The following is an 11,018-nucleotide window of genomic DNA, read 5'->3' as shown; positions in this document are numbered from 1 at the left end:
TGGGAAGGAAGCATGGTGCTGGGAGCTGAAGCTATATAATCTCCTTTCCTCTGTAATATGGGATAGTTTACAGTAACTAATTTGATACTGACCCACTCTGGAAGCAGTTTGTAGTTTTGTCCAATCTGTAAACTCACCTTGGCTGTGTAAGCATTGGATCCCCTTCCTGTCAGTGTGAGCGATGGTGTGCATCCTGCACCCCACCACCACCAAAAAAAGAGCTAACATAAGCCTATTTCCTAATCTGATATGTATGAATTCTCTCTTCGACATTTATATGAACACCAATAGAAGTGATGTCAACAGGAAGCTCAGGGGTTTTTCAATGGTGGGTGAGCTTAGTATGTTAGAAATGGTCCATTTACTTCAAATAGTTTCTGAACAATGGCAATATGGTGGAGTCTTTGTAGGGTGGGGGAGAACTGCTAAATCCCTGGAGCAGCTTTCCAGGATGATAGTGAAGAACTAGAGGCAATCTGCACTAGCATTGTAAATTCCTACCACAGAGGGAGCAGAATTTGCGATACTTAGCAGAACTACCTGAAGTAGTAGCCACTGGGTGGCAACAGAGCTGTGTTGCATTGTGGCACACCCCTATTTTTTAGTGTTAAAGGAAGGGATGGTTGAATAGACAAGTCTTTGATTGCTTAAAAGCCTTGTTTCATATAAAAATTTCCACCAAGTGATGGAGATTTGGGGCAGGGTGTCGGGGGGAGGGCAGTGATAAATCCATGTTGATTAAGGGTTATGTAAACAAAAATAAATAAAACAATAAAAAGGGATACTGTTTTTCATCTCTTGTGTTTAAGATGGGTAAGCCATAACCAAAATAAATACTTAAAGGGGAAAAATAAAATATTTCATGTCTCATTGCATGCTGTCTATATGGAGAAGACAAAGGAGGCGGCTTTCCATGCACCTGCATCAGTGCAGGAGCAATCCCATGCCACTGAAATGTCTACGAATGAAGCAATTTTGATATGAATTACACCACCTGGTGCCAGATTGTTTCCAACTGATGGGACGCACGCCAATCTATGTGGTTGGGTTCTACCTAAATGGTTGATTCATTCACATTCCTGAGAGATTATGGGCAGAATCCAGTGAAGTAATTCAGTTAGCGCAAGGATTTCTGGTTGTGCAGTGAAACTTTCCCTCATGTGCCCTCCCCAAATCTGCTTGGGAGATCTGCAGACCACAGGGGGGCATGGAGAGAGAGGGGGTACGGTAATTTCTGTTACACAGCCAGCAGTCTTTGTGCTAATGGCACTACTTCGTTAGATATAACCTTACATTATTTACACTGAAAAGATACTGGAAGAATAGCTATGGTTCATTTGAAGTGTAACAATTCTGTCTGGGAGACCTTACTGTTTACTTCCACAGTAAAGTATAAGTCTGTGGGTGGGTCACCCTTAATAGAAAACAGAAAAATGAATTAATTAGCACCCATTTCAAGATTTTCTGGAAGCAATTGTGTGGGATGCAACAGACTGATGAAGGAAAAAAGTTATTGGCCTCATTTGCATTATCAGGCAAGTGCTAAGCAGGTTAGGTCGCTGAACAGAAGCAAGCCCTGTTGTATGGGGTAGATAAAACCAGATTAGGATATATAGTGTCTTTAGGAAAGTTGCACAGGAGAGGAGTGGGCTAGAAGTAAATGTCAAACGAGAGGGCTGTAATCATTTCAAGCCAAGTTCCTTAGGCAGCATAATACTGATTGGTGACTTCTTCACTTTGGAATTGCTACTGTTTGTATATCACTAGTATTATCAACAAACAGTTGTAATACATTGTACCAACTGTATGCCATCTGAGATAGTGTGTGTGTATATAAAGGCACAGAAGGGAAGCATCCTGCCAGGCCCCAAAGCAAGCTGCTAAACAGATTTAAAAAGAGAAAAAAGAAAAACATTCAAACTCTTCCTAAAACAATGAACTGAGAAATACCATTAGAACCACATAGGAATTTTAGCTGGACCCCCTTTTGTCAATTGGTGCTGAAAGTGGTGGAAGTAATGAGAATGGAGGTACTGTAATTCCCACTGAATTTGTGGATGAAGTTCCAAGTGTCTATGAATCTCAGATTGAGGCGGGGGGGGGGGCTGTCCCCATACCTTTGAAAGGAGTTAAACTGGCTTTGCAGAGACTCAAGTTGTCAAAATGCTGTGTGACAGATGATTAGATTTATTTTTTACAGACAATTTAGGTAGATGTCTGAAGTTGAGCATTTCCTGCCTCCATGCAGTTTCAACTGGGGGGTACCTTGTAGCGCTGTTTCTACTAAGGATTCAGTTGACTTTGTCATATCATAAAGCCTAAAGACAAACAAGAAGGCATGCAACCTTCACTGAATGTTTGCCTGTTTGGAGCCACATGACATATTCCCATACAGCGTTGTGTGATGTTAGCCTGATGGCGACTTTTCTGCTGCAAAACAAGGAAGGGGGACAATTTGCAGTGGATCAGAGGAAATGCTTAATTCCCACCCCGGTGAAGGAGTAAATGTGCAGAGGGGCAGACCATGTCTGTGCTTTCAAAGCCGGTGTAATGCTGACTCACACCCTTTCACAGATGATGTGCACAGCGTGCATTACTGAAGCAGTTTGCACATGTCCTTGTATAAAGTAGGGAGCACCATGCAGAAAGAACCAAGAGAGGAACGTGGATCAATAGCTTGTTCTCAAAAGATAAGGCACACACTTTGTGCTAGCAGTCTTCTCCAGCATTAAGTGTAGAGCTAACAGGGAAATGTGTTGCATATCCAGGCAAATATGTACCTAGCTGAGTCAATCAGGTGATGGCGGGTTGTTTTGGGAGTTTTTTAAATAAAAATACAGTTCTGAGCAAAGAAACGAGCTGGAGTATACAACCAACCCTGCAGCACCAATTTTTTTAAAAATAATATTTATTAAATTTTCCATTTTAACAATCCAATAAAAACCCCATTATCTGCAGCACCAATTGGACTAGGCCTTGCTGAAAGGATTCACATTACAAGCCCAGTCCAAATGCATAGCGATAAATGGGAATGTTTGATGTTGGGAATGAAGCAAATGCAAAACAACTCTTTGCTGTGTTGCTGGTTCCATTTGGGCTTTTAACAAGATGTAGATGGAAGACAGTTGCTGGAGGTGAAAATTGAGAACCACACAAGGTAATAATGCCTGAGGGAATGGTTCATTGGCATTAGATGGCTGCTGCAGAAAGTATCCAGCTAAAGGTGCTGTCAGTAGGGCGACTGGCTTCCTTTTGTGCCTTTTATCACAGATGGTTAGGCTTTGTGGCATCGAATTTACAGGGATTAGTAGGTCATTGAGCCAGCACGGGCAAATCAAAATAAAAGCGGTAAAAAATAATGCAAGGAAGGGGGAGGGCACAAGCAAGCCTCAGAAAAGGGAATAGACAACTCTGGTCTCAACATCTTGTACTGAGTGGGTTGGAGGTTCTTAACTGGGGGGGGGGAGGTGTGAAATGTCTGTGCTGCTCTCAGAGAGTTAAGCTCTGCTGCCAGGAATTTGCAGTTTCTCCCTAGGCCGCGGGGGATGGAAGAGGGCGGGAGAGCGGGCAGGCTATGCAACAAGTGGAGAATTCTCTATTGGCCTCTGGAATGCATGAGCTGAGCAAGGGATTCTGTGGACACCCAGCCTTATGTGAGCTGTGCCTTGGCTCTCGCTGTCCCTTCTGGGGCAGCCGAACCGGGCGATGGCTTCATCAGAGCGGCTCCCTGGGATGTCCCACCACCGCGACCTCTGCCGCCGCACCGTTCATCTGCTGAGGAAGATGCGCTCAGAAGTCAGTAGCCTCCTGGAGTCCTACGTGAGTCTTTTCTTTGAAACTCTTCTTCCCACTCTCTGCGGCTCGGATGTCTTATTTGCTTAGCCTCAAAAGCTCTGGCCACCTGTTTTCTTTGAATTTTGAAAACAGGGCTTCATTTCAGAGGGAAAAAGAACCCTGTTGATCTTAAACTTCGTTGAGCTTTCTGAGGAGCAAAATGTTTGTCGTTCCACTGTAAGGAAAAAGTGATGCTTTTGCACTGATCAGGTGTGTTGCTTAGCTGAGTTGCTTAGCCAGGGGAGCCTTTCCCTTGAGAAAGCATAATGGGCTTTGTGCTCTTTCTTCTCTCACAAATTAGACCATTTTTACCAGATAAGGCATCTTAATGCTCCCAGTATGGGGTGCCTTTAATTTGGATTTCTAGTGAGATTCATAATTATAGATAAGTGGTAGTTTTTCCTAATCAGGGCTTAGTTAGAGCCTTCTGTGCATCAGGTTATTTAATTTTATTCCAGTTGAAGAAGAGAAGAAGAAGAAGAGTTTGGATTTGATATCCCGCCTTTCACTCCCTTTAAGGAGTCTCAAAGCGGCTAACAATCTCCTTTCCCTTCCTCCCCCACAACAAACACTCTGTGAGGTGAGTGGGGCTGAGAGACTTCACAGAAGTGTGACTGGCCCAAGGTCACCCAGCAGCTGCATGTGGAGGAGAGGAGACTCAAACCCGGTTCCCCAGATTACGAGACTACCGCTCTTAACCACTACACCACACTGGCTGTTAAGCCCCTAATCTCTACCTGGTGTTTCGGTAAATCCAGCCCTGCAGAGGGCATCTAATCTTGATGGGAAGGCACCGGTCAGCTCCTCCTCACTCCACTCCCTTTGAAAGCAGTCTTCGTAGTTTTATATATTTAACAATGAAGGGGGAAATGAATCACTGCAGCACAGAATCAAGTAATTAGAAAGGGCCGTATATCTTCCCGAGTCCACTCCCTGCCCACAGGCAGAACCATCCACCCACAACTCGACTGGCGCTTTGTTACAGCAAGGGCAGAACAAATAGCTCCAGATAACTCATGCAGTAATTTTAAGGCACATTTGTTGCACATATTGGGGGTAAAAGAAAAATAAGGAAGACAAGCTGGAAGGGGTGTGGGACTCGTTTCCATTGCCAAACCTTGATGGTCCATCAAAGCAATTGTCCCAGAAGGAATATTTTGGAGCAGTCTTGTCATGATAGGAAGTAGGTTTTCCATCCCCATCAGAAGTCAAGGCAGAGTTCAAACCAGGGGCTTAATTTAATTATTTTGTAGCAGACCTGCCCTGGGGCAGGGTAGGGGTGGAAATAACAGGATAGGAACCGCTCGGTTCCTATAATATAGCGCCATCTTGTGGAGACTACATGTATAACATCCTCTTCTTGGAGTACCTTTGGAATCCATATCTGAATGAGGTTTACACACCTCCGCAGACTTTCCACACTGTATACTGTAATTATTAGTTATTAAGTTATATACTGATTACATGCCAAAATTGCCTAAGCGGTTTGCAATTATAAAGTCAATCTGTAGTTAAAATACAGTGCACAATAACTCTAAAACGTCCTGAATTAAAATATACAACAAGACAAGCAATTAAATAGCATAACTGTTAAAATACCTAAAAACTTGATAAAGCAATAAAATCGCAAGTCCAGTTCAGGGGAATGCCAGGGTGAACAGTTGTGGTGTAACAATTGCCTCGAGAAAAATATGGGCAGAATTTCTGAAAACCTTTTTATTTCCCCCACCTACTTGCTCCCTTTCCGATTTCTTTCCTTCTAGGTTGAGAAACAAGGGCTGGACAAAAACTTCAACCTGGACTCGATTGATGGCGTGCCAACAGCTGGCACTGAACAGTGGAGCGAGATTTCAGATGCGGAGCGGCTAGGAGACAACCTGAAAGCTTACTGGGCATTTCAGATATTACTGGATGAAATCCTGGAAGAGCAGAGGTCCAACTTGAGCCCGGACGACACAGCTTTCCACGAGTCTATCCAGTCCGTTGTGCTCCAGGTCTCGGGTCTCGCTTACCAACTGGAGGAACTGATGGCAATGCTGGAGCACAATGTACCAGCCAAAGAGTTGGGAAGTGCCAGAGATGCTGGTGGAAAGAGCTCATTTGAGAAGAAAATGAGGGGCATGAAAGTACTGCAGGAGCTTGCCCAATGGACTGTCCGGTCTGTCCGGGACCTGCACCATATCTCCAAGTCTGTTCAGACAGGCGCCATCCCACGTTCGAGTCGCCGCCTAGCTCAAGCCCAGAAGAAATGAGGCTGCTCTTCTCTGTCGAGGGTCTTTCCTTTCCAAAGGCCGTACTTCCCTCTCAGCTGTGGTGTATTGGATTGATACAGTATGGTCAGAGTGAGCCCTCTGATGAGAGAGTAAGAGTGACTAGCGCTATTCAGAAGTTAGTATTTATTTCCTTTTGAGAAATCCTCAAATTCAAGCCGCATACCAACATTAATTTTGGTGTGGATTCACACAACCTTTGACGTGGAGACTTCAAACACCACATGCCAGTTGTGGTTGACTTGCACGCACTTTGTTCCGAGCATTCAGGGTGGCTTGCAGTATCTGTAGCTTTAGAGAAACCTCGGAATTTGATCTGGAGAAGGTCAGCCAGCAGGTATACAGGATGAACCAGAGATTTCAGCCTCTCCTCTTTTCCCTCCCCACCACGTTCTGAACCCTGCAGTCTTATTTGCTGTTACTGTTTCTTTGACGTTCTCATCAAAATCCTTTTTGACTTCCACGCGCTGGGAGGGGGAGAAAACCTTTACTTGAGTTTGCCTTGACAGTAAGTCATCTGAATCCACCTCTGTTGAATTTCCCTTGGGCAAATTCAACTAAAGTGATTATGTAAGCTGGATCCAATGAAGCATTGCAGGGGGTTGGACTAGATGACCCTCGTAGTTCCTTTCAATTCTACAATTCTGTGATTCTATGCCATGGTACATAATAAAGCCCTGCTCAGATCTGGGAACTCACAACTTGTCACAGGCATCTATTTGGCTGTAGTCAGTGGTGTCCCTCTGCAGCCTTACGTTGCCCCCGGATCTGCTCGAGAGGGTTGGACCTTTTAGAAAAGTGTGATAAGGTAGCACTGGAGACTACAGTAGAAAAAGTGAATTTGCAAAATCAGCTCCCAACCCCCTTTCAGCTCACAGAATCCTCCCCTGGTATAAAGTTTCTTCCATTCAGGGGAGGGACACAGTACATGTAGGGTTGTATGGACCCTTTGAAGTCCAGTTTGTCCCAGTTCACCCCGGGGGTTCTAAAGTGGATCACAATCAGACCCAGGTCATGATCTGCCTGGATCAGATCAGGTTAAGTCTGCTTTGGAAGCCGGCTTCTGCGGATTCCTCCCTCCAGCCCTGGATACACAAAGGCTAACAGTTGGGGAAAGAATATTTGTTGGCCTGGAGATCCGACAAAGCTCCGCCACTTGGAGTAAATAAAGATGAAAACGTGATGTCCAACAACTGGAAGGAATTAAAGCCACCCCTTTCAAGTTCTCAGTTTTACCATTACCAGAAGAAGTTGTATAATCCACTTTCCAGGAATGCTTCCTTCTGCTTATGAACTGGAACAGGATGGAGGGATAAGAGCTCCTGCAAGCTGCTTTTTTTTTTTTTTAAGTGCCAGGCAAACTAATGCAAATTCATTGCTAATTCATTCACTTCAATGAGAGGATATTATGGAAGTGGTGTTTTTGTGTCTGAACAGGGTTCTAAAATTGCCTGTGCCCCTGGTGCATTCTTTGAAAAGCCTCACAGCAGGCTCCAGAAGACCCTGTTGCTTCCCATGGAAGGCTGGCTGTCGACAGAGAATGCTGCTTGTGCGCCAGAAAACTCCTGCACTGAACCCGCTTTGCTAATGTTTTGCGCAGGGAGAAGTGCTTCATTTACGCAGGAAAGGGGCCCATTTAATAGTTCTAGGCTCACTGACACTGAAACTATATTTAACCATGACGTTGAAAGACTGTATACAAAAGCAGATTAGTATTTTCTGGAAATGGCTGCTTTCAAACCAAAGCAGTTGGCATTTTGTTTTTGCTAAACTAACCGGTTAGGTTTATTACATAAGGCTGCAATCCTCAGTAGACAGAGGAGTAAGCGATGTTGAACATATTAAGCTTTACTTCTCAGTAAATTTGGAAATGCACAGCTTGGCATTGAGCTATGTGGCTGCAATACTTAGGAGCAAATCCTACTGAACTCCATAGGAATTATTTCTGAGTAAACATGGATAGGATTGTGGAGCTAGCCACTTAAATGAACTGCTGTTTTTTCTCTGGGGAAGGTGCAAAATCTCTTTTTAAAAAATGGATTTAATATATAAATGTGTACAGTTTGGCTAATCATTCATGTGGATCCTTTAATCTATGCCAACTGCTATTTAAAATGAGCTAAAGGAGAGGCGGGGTTTACTTTTTAATCTGCATTGGTTCTATGTTCTTGGAGCAACTGGCATGAATGAATTAACCCTTAGGGTGACTTCTCTGAATGTGTGTGTGTGACAGAGAGAAAGGGGGTGGGGAGACTTCAGAGTGTCAAAAAATCCCAACACGTAATGTTAAATATTCGGTCCAGTGTGCCTAATTCAGAAGAACGAAACTAAAAGTGACTAGAATGAGTTGTTGTTTGGGTCGAAGACTCTTTTAATTGGTGGGGAAGAGTTTCTGCCAGATGATCTAGGGCAATTATAAAAGAACAGAGTGTTCATTTACTGCACAAAGGAGATTGTAAAGGGGCGGGTTTTTCAATCCATCTCTCAAATTAAAACCGTTTTGGTGATGGAGAGGGTCTGCGTTACATGGCTTGCACTAGCGTCCTGGGATTCTGCACCAAATTAATCCAAATTTTGCTCTCTGACTAAAAAGATGCAGGATTGTAAGTCCTATTTAGAGTAGATCCATTTAAATTACCGGTAATGAACCTAAGTTGGCCGTGTCTATTAACTTCAGTGAGTCTACTCCAAGTGAGACTGGCATTGACTGCCACTCATAGATACAACTCATTTATTTAACCAGCTTAACTGATAGGAGTCTTTTGTTGAATCTGGAGTACTTTGGTGACAGAAGGAAAGAGACAAATAAGGGGAAGAGCAACAGAATGTCTGTGGGAAGGGGAACGTGACTAGAGTCCTTTGCATTCTTTCTAGGGAATGATCACCATTGAAATCAGTAGGATTTACTTCTGTTTAAACATACTCAGGATTGGGCTGGGAAGGTTATGAAGGAGAGCCAGGTCACACAGAAGCTCATTCTCTGAATAAAGGTAAAGGTAAAGGGACCCCTGACCATTAGGTCCAGTCGTGACCGACTCTGGGGTTGCGGCGCTCATCTCGCTTTATTGGCCGAGGCAGCCGGCGTACAGCTTCCGGGTCATGTGGCCAGCTTGACTAAGCTGTTTCTGGCGAACCAGAGCCACACACGGAAACGCTGTTTACCTTCCCGCTGGAGTGGTACCTATTTATCTACTTGCACTTTGACGTGCTTTCGAACTGCTAGGTTGGCAGGAGCAGGGACCGAGTAACGGGAGCTCACCCCGTTTGTGGGGATTTGAACTGCCGACCTTCTGATCGGCAAGTCCTAGGCTCTGTGGTTTAACCCACAGCGCCACCCACGTCCCTTCATTTTCTGAATACTGGACTTTAAAAAACCCTGTCTACTTCTGCTGAATAAAGTTGGGCTTTTTTTCTTTCCCAAATACGACTTCCGCTGAATAAAGTTAAAACTCCCAAATTCTAATTCCAGATTCTGTGTAAAATTCAGCACTTGTGGCAAATGCCCCCTTATCTTTCCTTTGAAGGTGTGTCGGGTGGGGTGTTTTGCTTCTGCTGCTTTTCACACATGGGGAGTGAATGTCAAAGGGCAGGTAATGCTTGGAGAGGTTAGACTAGCCTTCCCCTATATGATGTCCTCCAGATGTTGCCAAGATTTAGCCGCCAGCATCCCTGACCATTGGCTTGGCAATGATAGCAGGGAATGATGAGAACAGGAGTCCCATCCCAAACATCTGGAGGGCAGCAGGCTACAGAAGGCTGGGTTAGACCAATTCATATTTCCATAATCCATATTTTGAAGGAGCTCCTCTGAAGGCTATGACCTATTTTATATAGAGAGAAAATAGTGCTCTTTCATTGACTAGGATTCAGACTTCGCATCCTACGTATGAATGGATGGGCACTTTCTGTTCCTAAAAGTGACTTGATCTAGCAAGGGGAGTGATTTTTGTTAATTTCCCTGTTCCCCAGTGCAAGTTCCCGTGCTGTTCTAGAGAGTCCCCCCAGCCTCTGGATCAGATCTGGCAGGGATTGCATGGAAAGAGGAAATTAGCGAAATATATATGAAAGGCACAATTCAATTTCCCACTAAAGGTCACCTTTATCTATTGTGCTATTTCTAACTTGAATATTTATATTTATGCTATATTTTAAAATGTGAAATGTTTCTTCTAGCAAGTTTTTTTAAAAAATACCTTTAGAAATGTATGAAATCTATAATTATCAGAGGTGCTTCCTTATTTTATATTGTGAGTTTTGAAGAAATGCCTCCCATAATAAAATTTGGAAGCAGAGTGAAAATATCACAGTGGCTTCCCAGTTGTGATCTCACTTGTTGCAAGAAGGCATCTAGAAAAAGAATATAACATTATTAAGAGGGTTCCAATATGTAATTGGTTGAAAATTTTGATCAACTAAACATGCCCCACAGTTACTTGGGCAGATTTTATAGAGCATACATTTTAATATAGGTAATTAGAAAAACTGCAGATGGCAAGTGCAGTCTTGGGAGAAGCATTTCCCTCCTCATCTCTCCCTCACTGGAGAGACTGCGTCTCCTAAGAACATGGTGTCTGAAGCACATGCATCATCTAAAAGGTGGATGGGGGAACCTGTAGCTCTCCAGATGATTTTTGACTCCATCTCCCATCAGCCCCAGCCAGCATGGCCAATGGTCAGGGAGAATGGGAGTTGTATTTCAGCACATTTGGAAAGCCACAGGCTCCCTACCCTAATCTGTAAACAAAGTATGCTTACTATATGCCACCCATTTGTAAATTTAACCAATTAATGGATTACTCACCAAACTGATGTGATTAAAGATTTGTCTAATTGTGTGAGTGCCCTAATTATTGATTGCACCAAAGTGTGTTAAAATAATTTGATTAAATAAAGTTGATTTATTTTTTAACAGGA

The 11,018-nt window shown here is 43.6% G+C and overlaps 1 protein-coding gene across 1 annotated transcript; it reads left to right on the top strand.

Annotated features, from left to right (window-relative positions):
- Window positions 1-3,568: 3,568 nt before the first annotated feature.
- On the top strand, window positions 3,569-11,018 carry CNTF (ciliary neurotrophic factor). The gene is made up of 2 exons (XM_082212956.1): window positions 3,569-3,819; window positions 5,598-11,018. Exons 1-2 carry the CDS (start codon window positions 3,706-3,708, stop codon window positions 6,084-6,086), a joined length of 603 nt encoding a protein of 200 aa, XP_082069082.1. The 5' UTR covers window positions 3,569-3,705; the 3' UTR covers window positions 6,087-11,018.

The sequence above is a fragment of the Podarcis vaucheri genome (assembly GCF_965113315.1).
Source record: "Podarcis vaucheri genome assembly, chromosome: 1".
NCBI lineage: Eukaryota > Metazoa > Chordata > Lepidosauria > Squamata > Lacertidae > Podarcis > Podarcis vaucheri.
The sequence above is the reverse complement of the archived record's forward strand: the minus strand, read 5'-3'. Positions and strand labels throughout refer to the sequence as shown.